At 34.0% G+C, this 21,642-nt stretch overlaps 1 protein-coding gene across 14 annotated transcripts in view; it reads left to right on the top strand.

The window, feature by feature from the left end:
• The window catches only part of LOC138183380 (CUGBP Elav-like family member 2), a 351,437-nt gene extending 333,964 nt beyond the window's left edge, over positions 1 to 17,473 (top strand). For 6 of the 14 annotated variants that reach the window (XM_069120223.1, XM_069120225.1, XM_069120217.1 and 3 more), the window contains 7 exons: positions 1,311 to 1,403; positions 2,298 to 2,339; positions 3,873 to 3,902; positions 5,370 to 5,492; positions 6,443 to 6,673; positions 6,998 to 7,148; positions 10,066 to 17,473. In XM_069120223.1, the coding sequence (XP_068976324.1) occupies positions 1,311 to 1,403; positions 2,298 to 2,339; positions 3,873 to 3,902; positions 5,370 to 5,492; positions 6,443 to 6,673; positions 6,998 to 7,125 (647 nt within the window). In that variant the 3' untranslated portion in view covers positions 7,126 to 7,148; positions 10,066 to 17,473. The remainder of the gene's footprint in view (positions 1 to 1,310; positions 1,404 to 2,297; positions 2,340 to 3,872; positions 3,903 to 5,369; positions 5,493 to 6,442; positions 6,674 to 6,997; positions 7,149 to 10,065) is intronic. The other 8 variants (XM_069120230.1, XM_069120229.1, XM_069120226.1 and 5 more) reach the window with 7 other exon arrangements.
• The last annotated feature ends 4,169 nt before the right edge of the window (positions 17,474 to 21,642 follow it).

The raw sequence follows: 21,642 nt of genomic DNA, 5'->3' as shown, positions 1-21,642 counted from the left end.
TGGTGTCCATTTATATTTTATATTTTATTTTCGTCCATTGTTTCTTTGCTTTACATTTACTAATTTATGTTATTTACATGAATCTATTTTTGCTTTTATTTTACTTTTCATCTTGTCCACGTTATTCCCAATCTATATTATTTTTATAATCTTCTTATGATTTTCTTTGTTGAAGTTCTTAAAACAAGTTACTAACAAGAACGAGAAAAGAAACCGGGTCAGAGTAGCAGAAGAGTTATACATATCGATCAAATTAATTCTTTAAATTTGTCTTTAAATTTTAATTTGATAATTAGAAATAATATTTTGATATCTATGTTTACGTACGAATTTCTATGCTCATCAGTGTTATCAGTTTTGAAATTAACTTCACTAAACTTCATCGGATAACAGCAAATAAAGACAGCTATACGCCAGTATACGTCTGCGACTGCTCTATTCTTCCACAACTCCCGCAAATATTGCCAGCTTGCAAACAAATTACAGCCATACTTTATGCAATTTATCCGTTTTACCGCATGCTTAATACTAAATCAACATTCATTATTCTTTGTGCAACGTTGAAAGTTGCACTTCATCGTTCGATAAACATTCGACACGCATTCGTCCTCCTTCAGTACATTATCGAGTCTTTGTCTGTCCCGATGTTCCGTTTCGTAAGTTTCACGTATGGTGACTGTATATAACCGTCCCGTATATTTTCCCCGAGTTGTCTTCGCGATAATGAAATGATTCATTTAACGGGGTTGGGAAGCACGCCAGTATAATGATACATCGCCGTAGATACCTGCTATTAGCGTCCATGTGAAATCACATATTTACTGTTTACTGCTAAGAAACGTGTGGTTATTCGATGACCAGAACTTACGTAAGCGTATCATCGAACAAGCATATGCAAAACAATACAGTGTACTCTACTCCTCTTTTTTGTGCCTTCCTTTTTTGTGGATGGAGGGGTTGGTAAAGTGGGGAATATGAGAATTCTATGCAGTCTTAAGTATTTACTGTATTTACCGTATACTTTTATCGTTTTTTTTTACGGGCTAGGAAGCCGATAGGTATACATATTTCTAATGGATGCAATCTTGTGAAAAAAACGTCACTTAATATTTTATTGCCACGAATTCTTTCGTAATTTTGATCGGAAAAGCCAAGAAAAATATACTACAAGGCTTTCTAAACAAATCCAGTCAATTATACTAATTACAAGAATTACGTAACGAAATATCGAGTCGCGTTAACGTGTTGTGGTACAAGTGTATGATTTACAATCTAATCATTCCGTGTGTGTTCGGTTATGTACGTTGCAGCGAATGCAGGAGTATCACCGATGAGTATGCAGAACCTGGTCACCCTGGCAGCCATGACAGGCGGAAACGGCAACCTTCAGGTGTCGCCAAACAGTGAGTAAAACAAGAAACTTCCATCATGATACAACACATACCACATACAGATCCGGTAACATTGAAAAATCTAGTCTTTATTATCATTTATTTTTATTACGTAATACTCTATTACCATGTGCATTGTGTTGTTCGTTTTCGTTTCTAGTATAGAAAAAATGAATGTAATTATCTGGAAGTGCCGTGCTTTCGCAAAAAAAGAAACGCTTGAGATACATGATATTAAATTTAGAAAATAACTGCATGGTGGAAATCACAAGGACGTTCATTCTTATGATTAAATCATATTGGTGAAATATTTGATATGTATTTTGTACGACGTTGATTATTCTGATAACTATTAATTGGTCATTGTAATTTGTTCCATTTGAAATTGTTCGTATTTTATATATATATTTATTTATATGACTTTTCTATATGATTTTTCTATGTACGAAAATCATTGAATCTACGTTGTACAAAAAGGCCAAGTTAAAAGGAAGTTTGTTTCATTGTTCCTATTAACAAATCTGGGATAGCTTCTGCCGAGATTTAACATCTATATTTCTTAAAATTTTTATAAAACTCAATTGATCAAAAGCTCACATAAATTTTCCAATGGCAAAAACGTGAACAGGCATCTTTACGTATCGTAAAATCCAAAAATGTGATTTGTTAAAATATTAATGCGGTTCTTTCTTTGTTTGTCACTTATATTTATGTACTTTAACTGTTCATCTTTCGTTAACCGTGATCGTTTCAAGCGATTCAAAGTGACGATATCACACGATGAATACCTTATCTTGTACGGAATATATGTTACGTAAATTTCTGTTAAGTTTTTTTCACGTGCTGAATATGTAAACACGTTACTAACTCCGCTTGTTAATATCGTGAACGTGTTCTGTGTTTCAGCGTTAAGCGGACTGGCGAATTCGACAGCAGGTATGTCGCTATGTACGTGTCGCATTGCCTGGTATAGTATTAACAATTACTAAATTAATCTTAGCCGTTCGACATTCTAACTTTCTCGTGTTACTCGCCTCTCAATTTTCACGTTTGGTTCGCTTCAAGAAAATTGGAATACGTCTGCAATAGATGCGTTTATGAGTACTGAGTCTTATATACAGGACTCAAGGAAAAATGGTACAACTAAGAAGTATTTAACATGTTGATCACCACGTTAGCAATATATGTATGACTTACATATGTGTGTGTCTAATACTAATAGTTTTTCCAGAATCCTATTTAAGTTTGTACGACTGACAATTAATGTAAAATTATATTATCAGCTAAAAGAATCACCTTGAAAATTTAAAGAAATCATCCTGAATATACATTTGTAATGAAAATTTCATGACGATATAAGAAAGAGCAAGAAAATAATTCTTATGTTCCTTCATTTTCTAAAACAAATATACGTGTACCATTTTTTCACTGAACCCTTCGTGGTGTGACAGTGCTGCATATTCGTACCTGATGGCGAGTACATTGTTGACCATATGTCTATGAAAACGGTCCTACTTTGTTACATTGTTGCAGTACGCTTTTATTGTCTTCATATTTCCATTGTATGAGGGTTATTTTATATTTTGTACCCTTTCTCTGATAATAAATTTTTATTCTTTAAAATGAATGTTACGTGTTCGTTGATCGATTGGTTGGTTGGTGCATTTTACTTTAGACTTATTGGATAATTTTGTGATGCAAATTTCCAAAAAATTTTTTACCGATCCTTATTTAATAGAACCCACGGTTTCGAAATTATCATATATTTTAATACTCTTGCATTAATGAATGAAAATTCTAATTCGTGTAATTTTTGATATACGAATACAATAGCTACATTGCAATTGATTATACATATTCGTCTTCGTACACATATATGGCCGATATGTACCTGCATATAGACGTAATACCAGATTCCCTCGCACATATATCTCTGTCCCCTCGCATTTTCGACTGTTTTCTTTCAGAATATTTTGACTTCAATATTGTAGGAACCGTCACATTATATTACTTTGGTCGAACGGCAACAAAATGACGGTATCTCTAAGACTGATTAACATTGCTAAATTAAATTAGCAAGCATATATCCACTCGTAATACTCTTAATAAACAGTTTTCTCGTATCTGTTACTACGCATCTTTTGTATTCTTTATGATTACTATCGTTAAAGTTTGCAACATACGTACTAAATATGAGATTTAGTCCTTTCTCAAAGAAATCAATTAATTTCCTTACGTCCGAATCTACCTAATTCTAAGTGAAGTCGTGCAAGAATGATCAATAAAATTAATCAAACATTATTTTGACTAATTAAAAAGGTTCGTTCAAAATACACGCGATTTTCACGATGCGATTGATTTGCTGATAACATTAGTCGCGACTACCATATCTATTTCCTTGGCCTATATCTAATTAATTCCTTCTCCTTTTTATACGAACGCACATCAGCATTTTAATGTGCACATTTTTTTCGTGCGTAGCTGTCCTTCTTGGAAAGACCGGAAATACAGGTGAGAAGAGATCATTGAAACTGTATAACAAGTCTTTATAGATTAATTTGTTCAATTTCGCTCTTCTACGGTTATTTTCCTTTCATTTTCTTCGTTTTTTCTTCTCATCATCTAGCTACATTCACTCTTCTGCAAGGTGTTTTAGAGAATTATGCATCGAATAAACTGGATGTGAAAGGAAAATATAAACGTACCGCTAATCTTTTATTCTGTATTCGGTCATTAATATTGTAATTTATTAGTAATTTATATATTACTTGCACCTATCGTTTCTTGATCGTGATGTAATTCTGAAGCAGCTACGGATCTGATCTTCTCCCTTTTTCGTTTACATCTTTATTCACTAATTAGACTTGTAATTATTGTTACTTGCTTAATCGATAGAACGAAGATCACCTAATATTTGTCCAATATGTTTCAATTAAACTTTGAATTCGTGTGTCTTGTTTCGTAATACTCGACAATATAATAGAGAGATCGCAACGAAAGATAATAATCCTTCACCAGATGCTTGTATATTTCAAAACCTTTTCTTTAGTGAGCTACAAGACTTATGCTGTTAAAAATTTTTAAATAACAAGTTGGTTAATATTGTTCGATGATATTGGCGTACATATTAGGAAAGATATCTTGTTTAGCAGTCGATAATTATTAATGTAATAATGCATGTACAATTACCAAAGATATCGTCTATAGGTTTTATTTAAATCTTAAATATAATACACGTGGAAATAAGCACTGACACGAGTTACACGAAGTAACCCTCCATAACGAAATTTCCCCCTTGAACTCCTTTCCTCTGAATTTTTATTTTCTTTTGACAAAAATGTGATCAACCATAAATTACACCATATTTTCATAAGTATTATTCTCTTTAAACATAATTATACAGGGAGCTTCAAAAATAAGTGGTCAGTCAAACTTTGGTGTCGTATTCTACCCTCCCTAAAGATGGAACGACAAGAATGAAAAGAGATAATCGTGAGAATCGAATACCAAACTTTGACCACCTATTTCTGAAACGCTCTGCGTAATGCGCTATGTATATAATCGCTTTTTGCAATTAACTATATACATACTTACAAACTTGCACGTTGAAACATTGTATTATATACAGTACTCTCTAAGAACAACTTTAAACAAAATCACTTTACTTAAATAATTTATTCTGTAAACAATATTTTAGAAATTGCTTGTAGTAGTTATGCAAAACGCGTCTACGCAATTAACAAACAAGATAATATCCGTAATACTACCAAAGCTATCTTTGTTCCTATTCTTTGTATGTTAGTATTACAGCATGAAGCATGTCAATTAGGAGATTATCTTTTCCAAAAACAAAAGATAGAAAAAGGAAAACAGGGGTGAAACGATTGTTTTATTCGATTGGGCGCTATTGTAGAAATTGAAAAGAATAGAAAAGAATCGAAGAAAAATTGAATAATCGAATTGATTTCGATTTTGAAGGGTCTACCGGAGGTAGTCTCAGTCCTGTGACGTCCCTAGCGCTCAATTCCCTTACGGGTACACCTCTAAATGGATTGCAGGACTCCTTGAGCAACGCTTACTCCAGCTTACAACAATATGCAGGTAAGCGGCTATATCGGACCTGTGCTGTTTCTATTTGATCAGAATGTATTCTTGATATTAAATGGCAAATTAGTATTGTTTAACTTGCGCTAATGGTTAGTAAAAAGTGCTGTTCTAACAAGTAACTGTGCGCCTTAAAGCTCTCATTGGAAAGACGACGGTGACCGTGGAAAAGAAAGAATTACATAGTGAGTAACTAAACGTACAAACGAAGTGGAATGCCTGAATTTTCTTAGTGACATACGATGTGTAATGCAGGACTACGTTCTGTTTGCAATCGATTTGCACGTAATCAAGTGTTAAAATCTGCAGTGGTTGTAATGTGCAAATGTATCTGATTTAAGTCTTTACATAACCTCAAATAGTTTTCTCTCTCTCTTTCTCTCTCTCTCTCTCTCTCTCTCTCTCTCCCTCCTCTCCCTCTATTCCTATTATCGTTTTTAAATTATGCAAATTTACAGAAAAATAGTATGAGTTACGGCTTTAAATTCATGCATATAAAATTAAAATTTCTCGCAGGGGGTAAACAAAATATTTAATTTGAAATACATCGAGCATATGACCGCCACTGTATATACAAATCCCAACTCACAAGATACGCAATTTATTTAAAAATAGAGGAAGCAATAGAATAATGATTTATTCGTTGTATTATCGAAAATGTACTATAGTGAAACCTATACTACAAATAAGGATCGCTATCAATAACTGATCGTTTTACATGTTCGATAATTCAAAACCACAATGAGACCAAAAATCAACCAATAATTCAAACCTCCAATCGAGCCAATAACTACATATTGTATCTGCAATCCAATAATCGGAAACCATAATCGAATGAACGATGGTAGCCGTCAAAATGCGAATCTCGTGGGATGAGAAGGAACAATGCGTAGCAGAATATCAATGGAGGAATAAGAAATCGGTGATGACGAATTTTGTGGTTGCAGGGTTCCCCGCGTTCACGGCAGCGGCAGCCGCAGCTGCGGCTGCGGCCCAAAAGGCAAAATTCACCAGCACGGACAAGCAGATAGAGGGTCCTGAAGGATGCAATCTGTTTATCTATCATCTACCGCAGGAGTTCAGCGACACTGACTTGGTTTCAACATTTCTGCCATTTGGGAACGTCATCTCGGCAAAAGTCTTCATCGATAAGCAAACGCAACTGAGCAAGTGTTTTGGTAAGATGCGTTATACTCTTGCACCGTTTCTCGTTAAACGTATATACATACTATTGTTTATTTCGTCAATTTGTATATATTTTACATAAATGTTATTACTGCTCCCTCCCCTCCACCCACTGACCCAGCGATAGACCATTCGTTTCTGTTAAGTTAATGATTAACTAATGACCCAATTAAATGTGTAAAGTTCTAGCCGATAAGTTATATTTAAGAAAAATTATAAAAAGTAATAGTAATACACTAATGTTTCTATAAAATGAGGAAAATTGCAGAATTCATACTTAAGTAATATATTCCAAAACAATGAAAAATAATTTACAGGCTTCGTGTCGTACGACAATGCGGCAAGCGCGCAAGCAGCGATCCAAGCGATGAATGGCTTCCAAATCGGCATGAAACGGCTGAAGGTCCAACTTAAACGATCCAAGGACGCATCGAAACCCTACTAGCCGACGTCGTCCACCGTTTGTAGGTAGATACCAAGGACTTCTCGGATACCACGGCTCGGAATCAACGACCTTGGTGTCCTTAATCAAAAACCAAAAAAAAAAAACCACTATTGACACATTCCATAAATCTCGCGACGTCGATCATCGATCGGGAATGTTTCTCGGTCTGGATAGATAACAGATAGATAATTAAATAGATAGATGGATAGATAGATAGATAGATAGATAGATAAATAGATAGATAGATAGGTAGATAGATAGATAGATAGATAGATAGATAAATAGATAGATAGATAAATTGATAAATAGGTAGGTAGGTAGATAGATAGGACTAGGTATTTTCAATCGACCAAAGTGTCCAGCAGATATCGCTAGCAAAAAATCTCTAGTCAAGCAGTAATTTTTATGAAGGTAAAAGAAAAATCCTTAATAGTCTTCTTTGCTTTTAGACGCCATAAAGAGGAATTTACGAAACTGTGATAAAATTGAAGACTTACTATATCGTCATAACTGTGTTCCGAAGAATATATAATTAGGAAGAACGTTCTATAGATACACATATAGATATCTGTATATTTCGTTCTTGTAAATGTTTGGAGTAGCTCCAAATGAGAACTAGTTTTCTCTAGAGTTCAAATCTCTCCACATGACAGTCCGTCCATATTATCAACATCAATATTTTGATTATTCTTATATCGAGATGATTATATCTACTTTTCTTCGTTTGACTGCTGTATATCTGTATTTCCCATGATATACGTGATTTTTTATTGACCGTAACATTCTTCGAAATCAATATCTCGTATTATGGATAGGATTCAATGGCGCTTACAAGTGATAAAGAAGTTTTGTTCTTGTTGAACGCAGTGGTAACTCATCGAATATTTCGGTTCCTGCTTTTTTTGCCGGTGATGAGATACAACGAATAACTATTGTGTATGTCTTCTTTCTCTATCTCTTTTTTTCTATTTAAATTTTGTTTCTTTCTCTTACAACGCTTTCCGAAGCATAACTAGAAAAGACATTGTAGTACATACATGTTCAATTAGCGTGTAGATCGTTGAGAGCTTTTTTGTAATACGTATAATTTACGTATCCTTTGTGATCGTGTAAGAGACGTTGTGTTTGTATGCAAATAATTTTAGTTCATAGAATATATTATATACGTGATATATTCCAAATGAAAAATCCCAGAAAGCTATAAAATAAATAATCTTTTGTCTATGTTTCGAAACTGTATTTAGTAGTTTCTAGGATTTATTCAGAACATTTTTCATTAATAGGACCTTTCAAAATTGTATGTATATTTCTTGCTGTACGGTATTTCAGGAAAATACGAATCGCAGCAGAACAATGATACTTAATCGTGCCGCATCAAAACGAGACCTAAAAGTATTCTTAAATACCATTGCTCGATATACGTACATATTCGAAGATGCAAGCCTGCCCATTCTAGCCCTTTACCGCCCCACCAGCCCTCTTAATTCGCGCCAGTGGTGTAATCAAAAGTTCATTTCGTTGCAAACGGCTGCCAATCAAGCTTTCTGTGCTAACTTTTGTGCACAAAGTGGAAATTACGTAAACGTGAAGTTTCACTAACCAAATTCACCATGTAGCTTCTCCTCAGAATATCAGAGTACAAGTAGTTCGCTTTAAGTTTTTTTCTCTCACGCAACGTTTTAGTTTCGTACGTTTAACTAAACTTTTGTTGTTGTTGATCTTATTTTTACTTGTTTGTCTTACTATTTTTAAAAGGTCTGCTTCTATCGTTCCTTTTTTAATCGTTACATATGCATTATATTTATATACTTCTACATCTACATATACATATGTATATACACACGCACACACACGCGCACACACACACACACACACACACACACACACACACATATATGCTTCCAGTAACTTCGCCGATAATTATTTGTTCGTTATCCGACATAAGGTACCAATGAAAACAATCGCCACGATCTACCTTACTAATTTAATTTTCTGATTACGCCACTATATTTTACAGTTGTAATCGCGATGATCAGTCCCCCGTTGTTGTCGTCATTCTTTCTTTTTTTCATTTTTTTTTTTTTTTTTTTTTATTGTACAGGGTACAGAGAACTTGGAACGTTCTATCGTGACAATAATACTCGTATATCGAAGTTTGATGGTTAATTTACGCTATGACGCTTCTTTAGTTGTTAGTACTAACATCGCCGTGTGTTCTTTTTTTCTGGGATGTCGTCGGACGCCGGGTACCATTATTGCCAGCAGTGGTTCATCGATTTTCTTCTTCCTAAAATATGTATTCTACTATTATAAAGTCTTTACTAACGATCGTTTGATTTGTTTATTTACTTACTTATGCAAAGAATCGGCGCGTCGATGAACCACGATGACATGAAAGAAGCAACAAGAATCGAATAACATTAAAACTGATTAAATGATAACGTTACCATCCTTATTATATTTCTGTTATTAGAAAGTATTAAAACAGAATAGATCCTTGTCGCTCCTACATAGGAACGATGTACCGACAAACTACCTGTGTACACGTTGCGCGGTGACGTTATATCCACAAGATCCTGCGACGGTGTTTTTATTCGACTCATTTACATTAGCAAATTCTGGTGGGTTGCAAAGCACTACTATCTACCTCGGTGAACTCGCTAGTCTCTATATATTCATTTTATGTTTGCTATCTTTTTTTCAACATTATCAAGTAAAGAACGCGAAAGGAGAAAGTTGGCAAACCTATCAGGATCGTTGGGAAAAGCAGAAACCAGCAAAACGCGGACAGTCGTAAGGGAAAAGTTCCGCAGGTTCTAAAAAGAAAGTTTGAATGAACGTCGCGCTGGTTCGTCACCGTGCACGTTTACGCGGTGTAATATCCTACATATCTGGTGTGTGGTGGTGACTAACCTGTCCGTGTGTTTGTTTGTGTGCCAGCAGGTGGCCTGTGACGTTGTGACCGTGTTCTCGATCGGAGTCGCCGTGCCATGTCTCAGTCAGTCGAATCGGTCAATCGTTCGATCGATCAGTCAATCGATTAGTCAATCGATTAGTCGATCAGTCACGATTCCTTGGTCAGCCTCTTGATCAGTCATTCTGTGTCTGTCGGTACCTGTATACACCTGTCCACTCTCGCTCCTCTACAAGAAGCGGCAGCCCGCTCTACTTCCCACATATATACCATTGTATTACCATACGATGCTTCCTACTCTTTTTCCCTACACGACCACCCTGGAAGAAAAGCAAAACAACACCTCCTCCAACGAATCCATCCACCTATGCGTGCACCGTTTCCATCTACGGTCACCACTGCTTGGTCAGTACGACATTTAACCGGGAATAGCAGCACAATGGCAGCACAGTGATTGTCAATTGTGGCGAGTTACAATCTGTGAACGCGCTGATCCGTGATAAATAAAAAAACTGATATAAAGAGAGAAAGAAAGAGAAGAGTCCTCAACGATCATCGGCCAGCTTTTAAAAACTCTGGACCAGGTCGGTGCGAAATTAGTCGAGGTGCGGAAACGGAAACGAGGAATCGTCGTGGGAAAAATAAACGCTCGATCGCGTGTTACAAAAATTCGAGAGAGACCAGGGAAACGACGATATATCATCGTTCAGAATCGAACTAGCATGTAAAGAGTAGCTAAGCGGAAGCCGGAGCACTACCGATCGATCACTATGTTTTTATGTTCCTTGGGCTAAGCTGTAACACACCGCTACATTATCTTTCTGTTTCTCTGTATGTGTGTATATATTTAATTATATTTTTCACAAAACCAGTTTATAATTACTTATAGCAAATGCCATAACATATGTATCTTTCGGCGATGTAACAACCTCACTAGAGAGTAACATTGCTCTTACTACATCGCCACCTTGTACGTAGTTAGGGATAACAGTGATTCTAACAAATATTTCAACAAGGTTTAATTGTATAGGTAGACTCTACCTTAATCCAATCTACCAACTGTACCTTGGATTTTGGTGGTGCACGTTTTGATACCATTGCCACGATAGCTATAGTCAAACTGCACCAGTTAACGTTGCAATCCAAAACAATTTAACTGAACGAGTCAATTACATATTATCCGTTATTTTTACAATTTTACAATGCAAGTTCAAATAAAAGCTTGAGTTTTAATGGATTAAACAAATTCACAGTAAACTGATGCACGCAGTAACAGTGGCCACATAGATCCCTTTATCCCGTAAAGTCTATTGCGGCCATCACTTGACATGTTTAACCAAATACGTATTCTGATAGAAATTTAGTCGGTTCTTTTTCCATACTAAATAGGACTTGCTTAATCGTTTTGATATTGATTCTTGAATTTTCAAAAATCGGTCGTACCTTTCATCTTAATATCGTTTTAGTTTCGTTCGAAACTGCAATGGAAACACCGCTTCGCTACTCTTTATTTTGTATAATACTGTCATAGTTCGGCAACGCTTTGTACGTGGCGACAACTCTGAAGTGTAACACACGCTACTTTATCTCTTTGTTTCTCTGTATGTGTGTGTATATATATATTACATAGCATATGCAAATGTATGCAACCCATATATCTGTGCATGTGTATGTACGAAAATGTGCGTATGCGCGCGCGCGAGCCATGCGATCTAAAGCTGATACGAAGGTACTGTAGAAAGAAAAAATAGGATATAGTTACCACGATCTTTCAGTCGCTTAATTTACGAGCGATTCGAAATAAATGAGTGATGGAAGGGAAACAGGCAAGAATCAATTTTAGATCGCAAAGAATTCTCCGTGGACCTCTAGCGTAAGAAATATTTGCGTACAATCACTAACTAGCCGTTAAAAAAGTAAAAAAGGAAAACAGGAAACGGGACAAAAGCAAGAATGCTCGTTCTGTGAGACGGAACTTGTATACCTTATTGTATAATACGAAAAATACTACCGCGCCCGAGTTCGCTCTTCGATTGAGAATCGATTTTATCGGCTCACTTTCGGGATCGCTGTCAGCATCGCGAAGCGCCTGTTTATATGTAGATAAAAACGCGCACTGGTGACTATAGTGCTGACTCTAGTGACTCTAACTGAATAAATAATAGAGAAAATAACGTATGTAGGAAATGGGAAAACCATTGAAAAAAAGAATAGTAGAACGAGATGAATGCAGACAAAATGTGCTAGAACGAAAAAATAAAAAAGATACCGTGGTCCGAGCGAAATGGGCGGAGTCCGATTTACTGTTGTAAATTAAAAATAATATAATGGTGTAAAGATTACCAAAAAAAGAACCAAAAACAAAAAAAAGACAAAACTGGAACAGAGGAGACAAAACGAAGTGTAGGGAAAACGAAATACATAAGTAGCATTTTTTAATGACTTTGTGATAACGTTATACCGTATATAGGATTGGACTAGGGTCGCTTTTTAACGTATGTATGTATAATAGAAATAAGCGTGGTATGAGAAACTTAGTGATGCAAAGATTTTGAAGTGAAAGAAAATCATAAGAAAGGAAAGAAACGCGAAAGAAACGAAATTGTTCATCAGGTGACACTTCACTAGCGTGCACGCGATCATTCTAATTTTCCTTCTTTCTTTCTTTCTTTCTTTCTTTCTCTCCCCTCTTCATCACTCGTACCAAGGAGGTACTTACGATTCACGTTTTTAATTATGATCTCCAGTACATATGTTCGAGTTCGTAGACAAAATACGTACTGACAGGTAAAAGAAAAAATTGTACGTGTGAGTACACAATGAGAAGAAAACGGAAGAAAATTAGGAACATTCGAAAAATGGTTTACGATCGTTGACATGGTGATCACATGTTGGAAGGTCATGTGATTGTATACGAATTAATCTTGAGTCAGTAACTATTTTTGTTACGTTAAATGCGACAAATATAAATAATTTTACGAAGTACGTAACAGGAAATCATTGTACATTGTTAACTTTGTCTCTTGTCTGTATAGTGTTTAAGTTTTTAAAAACGACATAGAATGCGGGTCAGGATATATTCTGTTAAGAATTTAGAAGTTTTAATTGATCCTTAATGGTTCAGAATTTCTATACGAGAGCACTTACGTCGTTACTGATGCAAGATTAACTCAACGGCGTCACTGTAAGGTACTTAATTTCATTGTAAACCTAAAGAAGCATACGATTCCTGCATAGAAAAGCATGAAAAAGAGAGAAACAGGATCTTGAAGAGACCAAAAATGATAGCTGACATTTTTTACGGTAAAGCTAATCCAGTCTGTGTGTTCTTTAAATTTTTCTTATTGTCAGTTCAACGAAGACTTTACATAGCGTCACTACATCTGCAGTGTCACTGTATTATTCAAATATCAAGAAAAATGAATCATGGCTCGCTAATGAAACATCGCAAGCTCTCCCTCTAAACGACAAAAATATTGAAAATCGTAAAGGGAAGAGAACGATGTAGTAAAAACTTCGTCTTCGACTTGAACTAGATCCGATCGCTTGTTTTACACGAAATGATCGTGAATTTCATAAATTGAGCCGTATCAACAAGACAAATTTCGTTGCAAAGTATAATCAAATTATTTTTTATATCGAATCACTTATTGACTTGTGCACGAAGGAGAAAGTTAATGATGGATTCTAGGATTGACGAATAATTAGAATCACAGAGAATAATAAATAATATAGTTAAATCGCCTGGATTTGTCTTGTGGATATGATTTAAAAAATCTGTTCGTTATATACATCGAAGAACGAAAAACAGCTGAAGTGCATAAGCGATCATGGCTGGCTCTCTCTTTCTGTTGCTCATTTCCACGAATCGTCCATTCGTCATTTCCCCTATCCTTTTATTCTTAAAGGATCCGTTGAAATTTTCAATTTATAGCTATAATCGATTAGAGAATCTGATTTCTTAGAAAATTCTCTTTTAAGTATAATAATAATTTAAGCGTCATCCGATGACACTAATACACGATTTACACGCACGCGTCAAACCAAATGAACGGAGCAACGAACATTTACTCTTTGCATATTTGCAGAGAAGAGTAAAGTAATATGTAAGATGATTCATTAAAAACAGGTGGGAAACAGAATAGAGTGGAAATGAAAACGATATTTATTCGAAGTGTGTAAGATAATTAGAGATCGAGTCCATAATGAAACCATATCTCGTCACAGTCTTTTCTAATTCATTCGGTATCCATTGACATACATACACAGTATAAATCAATCCACCCAAATACCGTTTCAAAAAGCTTGGTTCGTCCATAATCTCGTCGAACATTACGGTTATTACATACGTAGAACCATATGCTTCTCTGTCGTCTCAGACGATATGCTTCCAGCGATTCACGATCACATGTTCCTTTCCATCAAATTGAACCTAGAAATATTTCGGGGCATCGAAGTCAGCTATGAAGTCATCTTCCATAAGTTATCAAATCGTAAATTCATACTCATGTCCCGAGACTCGTGTCTTATCAGTCGCTCCATGTTAATTTAACATTGATTATATTTTATTCTGCGCTTTTAATTTATTTTGTCATAAAGAGTCATTCTCCTACTCGTTTGTACGATACTTTTGACCGTACTTGCACGATTTTTGATGGATCATCTCATATCGATCGTAACGTAGGTGTTCGTTGCGTCATATTCCGTGCCAATTACCAAAGACGTCTCTTTAATTAATCGATGTACTTACGCACCGTGTTAACAACTAACTCTTCCTCTTTCACACACAAGCACGTTCAGCCGATATACATAAATATATAACAATTAATTAATTGTTTACGTGGAGTTACACGTTTTCTTAAGTTTTTTGTACACGTGAATACAAATGGAGCCTAGTCAGAAGTAACATTATGAATTAATATAGCATCATATTTTTCTTTCTTTTTTTTTTTTATATTTCATTCATTTACCAAATTCTCTTCAGCACGTATGTTGATTTCGTTTTTAAACAAAAAATGAAAGAAAAAGGTCGGGAAAAACAGTGCTGCTACGTTGATCACCATTAGTACGATTATACTTATTATTATTATTGCTATACCCCACTTTACCAATTATTATCGTTGTCCTCATTATTATTACAATTGTTACTATTAGTTGAATCATTACAATTTACCCCTATTACTCTGTTGGTAAATTATTAATGTTAATTGCGACGTAATTATTACTATAGATACGATTCTTGGTGGTATCGTTATTGTAAAACTTTATTCTTATCATTATTATTACTTTTATATGTTATTATTATTTATAGGAATGGTGTTTACATTATTATTATTATTTTATTATTATTATTATTATTATTATTATTATTATTATTATTATTATTATTATTATTATTATTCGTAGAAGCTTTGTTTGTTAGATGAAAATTGTGACGCTAAGCGATTTACTTCGATCATGGTGCAATAAAAAACTTTTGGATCGATTTTTACGAAAGCTTCGCAAGAAAATGAAACGAACAAGGATCACTCGTCAAACGTACTTAATAAATCGTCGTACTTGTCGATTGTAGAAATCTACATATTTATTTTTTAATGTCAGTTTTTTGTATATTTTGTATGATTTATTTTTTTTAATGAATTTCAGCATGTCCGGTGAATATCAGAGATATATAAATTTATACGAGCTACTCAGGAACCAAACTGATCCACTTTCTGAAAAATTCTTAATTTTAATAATAGAATATATAATTAGTGTCTAACTTTTTAAAAACCAAATGATTACCTCTAAAGTCGATAAATTTGGTTATTGTGTGGCTCGCGTATAAATTTAAAATAAAGTGTATGATCCTATTTCGTTTCGCATTATCGTAACTACCATTGCTGTCAATAGCATTGCAATTGGTTAATTACTGCTCGATTATGTATTATCTTCTTTTTTTTTCTTCGTTTTAAATGCCAGATATGTATGCATAATTCGTAACAGTTATCATGTTCAACGGATATATGTATATATATTTCATCCCTACAATGTTAACAGATTATAGTACTTTATTTTGCTGTTTTTTTCTTCCGTAGAACGTGTTTTCTTTTTTTCAACTTTTTGCTCTACTATTACTAGTAATATTACTATTTTTATTTTATAATTTTAGAGTTGTGCGTCTAACCGCGTTCGTTTTCCTTGGTGCTCTTATGTGTGCGAATTTTTAAAAAATGCAGCGCGTTAATATGTGCTATGAACAGACTCGAAAGACGATCGTTCAAAAGTGACCAGTATAATTTGATGTTCAAAATTAAATTAACATGCAAGCAAACTGCATGTGTTGAAGATCGATTGATATTTCATATTTATACATAATAAAGCAAAAGAAAATATTATGTATAAGAGAACATAGTTTGACCTTATAGTTAAATAGAGATTGTATCTCAAATTGAGCAAATTCTATAACAATTTAATCTTTCATTCGTATCGTAGGTGATACGAAAAGTTTCTAAAGATAAAACAAAAAATGCTATCGTACCAAAATTTTTCAATAATAAAAAGAAATGGATGATCGCCGTTCGAGGTCTCGATCACGACAGAACCGAATATGCTTTCGCGTGGACGATCGACGAAATTCGATCAACCGCCTGAGATTAAACAAAAAAAAAGAAGAAAGAAAGAAACACCACGGTGAAAACGATCGTGAATAAAATCAAAGAAAAACCAAATTTCACCGCTAAAACCGCAAACTAATAGCAAAATCCTTTTTTCTGTCCCTGCGCACTATAAAGGCTCTACACGCGTGTGTATCGTGCGTATGTGTGTGTGTGCGCGTGTAATACAAACAACCTATATATGTATATATATGCATATGTATGTGTGTATATATATATATGTATACACACACACAGATAGATATATATGCATATGTATATCACGCCTGGGCATTACGTGTGTTTCTTTCGTGTATGTGCGTATAGAGATACATGTACAAATAATCAATGTATATTTTACGTGCGCTATAATCGTTCTTGTTGAACGTGATCATCCGCGTCACCCATCGTTATGTTTAAAATGCTTGCGTTTATAGAGAAAATAGTTCTACATATTTTTTTTCTTTGTTTTCCGTTTAATTTTTGTTTCAATACCTATATTTATATATTATATATATACATACGTATACATATATATGTATATATGCATATATATATATATATTTTTGTTCTTTCTCTGTTTTCTTTTTCTTTCGCTGTATCTTCTTATTGTTAGCGCATCAATGGTATTTTCCGACTATCATGATCGATCGACGAAATAAGGGAAAAGTAAATATCGCCGATCTTAAATATGTTCTTTTTTTTCTTTTCCCATTTATCCTTTTCTTGTGGTATACCGGAGATCAGCATGTGGCGTATGTTGAAGTAATAATACATTGTATTTATTTTGTTGGTTTAATTTTATTCTTTGCTTTTATTGCCGTCCATCATACCAACTCCTCGAACTCCCATCTACTTGTCAGTCGTCGTTTCCAAAACACGTCTCAGTTCTATCTCTCTATAAAAGTATTTACGATAAAGTGACATTACAAAAATTACATTCGAATAGACCGTCGACTTGGTTAGCAACGATACCGCCGATACAATTTTGCAACATGTTTGACTCCCAGACATTACGTTGCACTTGTTAAAAAGATACTACAACGAGTGAAATTAGTGATCACATTTCGGCTGAACGCATTTCCTACGAAGTTTTACATTAATCGTTATCATTATCACCCTTCGTTGTATGAACTGAATGTTCAAGTGTAAGTACTTGATTATGCAAATAAGTGATGTTAAATAATATACTAAAATGCGGATTGTTAAGATAATTTAACGATCCAAAAAGATGGACGCTCAAGGTTGGAATCGAAGTATCCGTTCAATCTATTCGACGAGATACGAGAATCGTTCGTATTAACTTATCCAGCAGTCGTCCATAATCTTCGAAAAATTTACAAAAATACTTAAACACATTTGATACTGTGAATATTTTACCAAAGTTGACACCTTTTACATAATAACTAGTGGTTCTAAATCTAATTTTAAGGAACGTTGATTTTAACGGTCAATATTCCTTTACATCCACCAACCTTCCAATTATTTGTCTAATCATGAATATCAAATATTGGGTTGTCCGAAAAGTGTCTTTCTTTCGCTAACGTGCTCTTTACAACAGTGCACCTTCATACAAACGTGAAACCAAGTCTGTGAAATGTCGCGGTGTTTATCTCAACAGAACAAAATGGATCGTACGTAATTCGACAAAATAATATAAAACAGAAAACGTTGTGCGTCTATTATTTCCTCATAAAAGGAAAGAAACTTTTCGAACAACATAATACTAAAAATATTTTGAAAATTAAATATCAATAACTACCGAATAATCTTTCACTTGTAAAAAGCTCTTTTACACGGAAAAACATTTTAAATTCGGGATGAGAATGAATTAATTAATAATTCAAATTTGATATATATATATTTCTTTAAATTCTCACATTCATGGTTTCATGCCTTTTCAAATATACGTAGCCATCGTGCTGGAATAGTTAATAAAACGTTAATCGCAACGAAACAGAGGCGAACGAACGTCAAACGAAAAAGAAAAGATGATGGTGGTGCTAGCCACCGAGCCACGCGAGAACGATTTTTATACATTGTATAAATTTTGTACATAGTCAAGCATAATCCAGCTGTAACAGCAACTTTGATAACTATCTTCATGAATGTTCATTGTGTTCGGCCTAACTAATTCGCTCTTCGCTAGGACGAGAATGTATATCCGCCCTTTTGAATCCTTTACTTAATGAAACCAAACAGAGGATGAAAGAAATCGATTTACGATAATTAAAGCTACGTAATTTCAAAATATACTACTGGAAATATTTATTGTATCACTCTCAAATTTAAAACTAGCTCGTGTAACTCCTTTATAAAATTGACGTAAAATCACAATAATATTTTTTATAAGAAAAAATATTTTTAATTGATTTTCTCATTCAGCAATAAAAGTTAGTGACACATGATACATGTATGTTTTAGATTCGTGGAAATTTATTCGAATCGCACTGTACGGATAGCATAAAATTAATTTATATTTCCCTAGTATTAATAATAGCAGAGATATAAGCGATATATTCAAATGATACAATAAATATTTCCAATAATATAAATTGTCATCGATGAGAAGAACGCGCAAAATACATAAAAAACATTATATATATACAGAGAATAAGACTTCTAAATATGTACAAAGGGATCGAAGAAAAGATGCGAGAGTCGCAATATTTTCGAACGAAACACGCCAATAGGAAGGCCAAAGGGGCGTTTATGGACAACAAGAGTCGAAGATATACGTTTTTGTCATATCGTTCAGTTAGATAGAAGAAAGTTAGATGGAATGATCCACATAATTCGTTAATGTAAATTGAGATAACGACGGAAGAGAAAAGTGTAATCTATAAAATGAAATTAAAAGTCCATATATACAGTGTGTCGCAAAGGTAAACGATTGCATTTAAATGATTCAATTAGTACTAATTATACTAATTATAGTACTATATTTCCGTATTTTCTTTTATTACGTATATTTTACCTATACTGTTCATGCGCTCTGTACAATTTGTATAATATAAAAATACTTTGTATGTATTTCATTATAATAGTACTCCGCACTGTCAAAGTGAAATATGAATCTTCTCACAATATTTATAAGTTAGTGTCAAAGTCTTTCATATAACTTTTGAATTACGCTTAAAAGAAAAAAACAACTTTCATATCATTTTATAGAAAATTTTGAAAACCTGACGACAAACTCGTTAATGTACTCTAAAAAACCCTCAAGACATACAAAAGCTAATACTATTTCGATTGAAGTCGTTTTGCGGCACACTGTATAAAGAGACTATGTGTCATCTTATACTCGACATCGTGTCTCTGTAAAAACAAAAGAAAAGATAAAACATACATAAATTGTGATCTTTCTCGTTTGGATGTTAAATAGGTTACAGGTTGTACAGTACGCACACGCACTTATACTATTACAATCATCGGAGGAAACACGTAGGTACATTGTGTACATAAAGCGTATGTAACTGATAAGGATATTTTTTGTACGTAGTTAAATCTGGAAAAGAATGAAAACTGCTCTCTGCCGTATAGATGTATGTATGTATATGTATATCTGACTATAATTCGTTCCATACAGTGATCTCCGTTGTACTTACGTAAACCATGCATGGACTGTGCCGACAAAAATGAAATCCAAACTCCAAGCAGAATCATTCGTTTTCATTTTTCTCTCCTTTTTTTTTTATTTATTTCGAGTATCATAGGAAATTAGGAGAAAATTTCTGGGATACAATTCAAAGTGGTATCAGTTGTTCAAAGAATTAATCGAAGAACTCGAAGGAAAAGTAATACAAGAGACGAGATCTTGAATTTGAAAAGAATATTACAACACATTACATAATATACATACTACTCCACAAAGACAAAATCTCGAAACAAAATTGTCCAGATAAATACATGCCCATATATCGTTCTTATCTCGCTTTGAGAAAAATGAACTTGTACCACTTTTCCCCTGAGTCGCTGAGCCTTCAATTATATTAATGTATAATATTTATTTACGTGCCCTGAGTGAAGTCGAGTACACACTTTTTTCTCCCTCACTCTTACTGTATTTTGAACTTTTGTCAAATATACATTTTTTGAGAAAGATCGATGAACAGTTAGTTTTTGATCGCAACTGTGATTCATATATTAGTAATAACTAACGAGTCAGTCGGTTAGTAGTCGTTTGATGCTGTAATCAGCAAAGGAGATTACAGATGCGATTAAGAATGAGTTCGTTGATTCTATTGATTGGGAATCATCGAAATTAGATTTTATATTTCATTTCATGAAAAATATAGTAGGTACTCTAACGTAATAGAGAAAGGTATAAAAAATACGAAGTTATTGCTTTTTCCTTTTATTGAAATTAATACTTTAATTTAGTTTAAAATTTGACTCAATTTTCAAATAATATGATGTAATACAGTATAAAATAAAAGTAATTAGAGTTAAATACGTAAAAATTAGGATATGGCGACAAATATTAAAGTGAACGTAATTTCTTTCCTTCTTAATCTTAAAACTACTTCAAACGATGATTCCCGTTCTCTCTCTAAAGCGCAAAAAAACAACAAATGCATTTGTATAGTAAATTTATCAAAAAGGATAATCGTTTCTAATGAATATCGGTAATGAGTTAACACGAGTAAAGATTAATAGAGTACATACAGGAAAAAAAGGAATCGAGAGCGAGGGAGATAACTTGGATGTACCCAAGCACGTGTCTCTCGGCAAATTCGCGTATAATTGCATGAAGGAAATTCTTCGACGGACTGAGTTACTGTAATCATCATAGTAACTTAAAAACACGATCCCTAGGATAGTGTACGTCTAAATGGATAAGCTACGCGTCACGATGTTTAAGTATAGTAACAATATAGATTTTGTATACCGCGTGCGTGAGAATGTACTTAGAGATGAACATGACAGAAAGGACATTGTGCGTGCGAGCGCGCGTTACAGAATTTA

This window comes from Bombus flavifrons, chromosome 9, assembly GCF_040668555.2.
Source record: "Bombus flavifrons isolate JBK064 chromosome 9, iyBomFlav1_principal, whole genome shotgun sequence".
NCBI lineage: Eukaryota > Metazoa > Arthropoda > Insecta > Hymenoptera > Apidae > Bombus > Bombus flavifrons.
The sequence above is the reverse complement of the archived record's forward strand: the minus strand, read 5'-3'. Positions and strand labels throughout refer to the sequence as shown.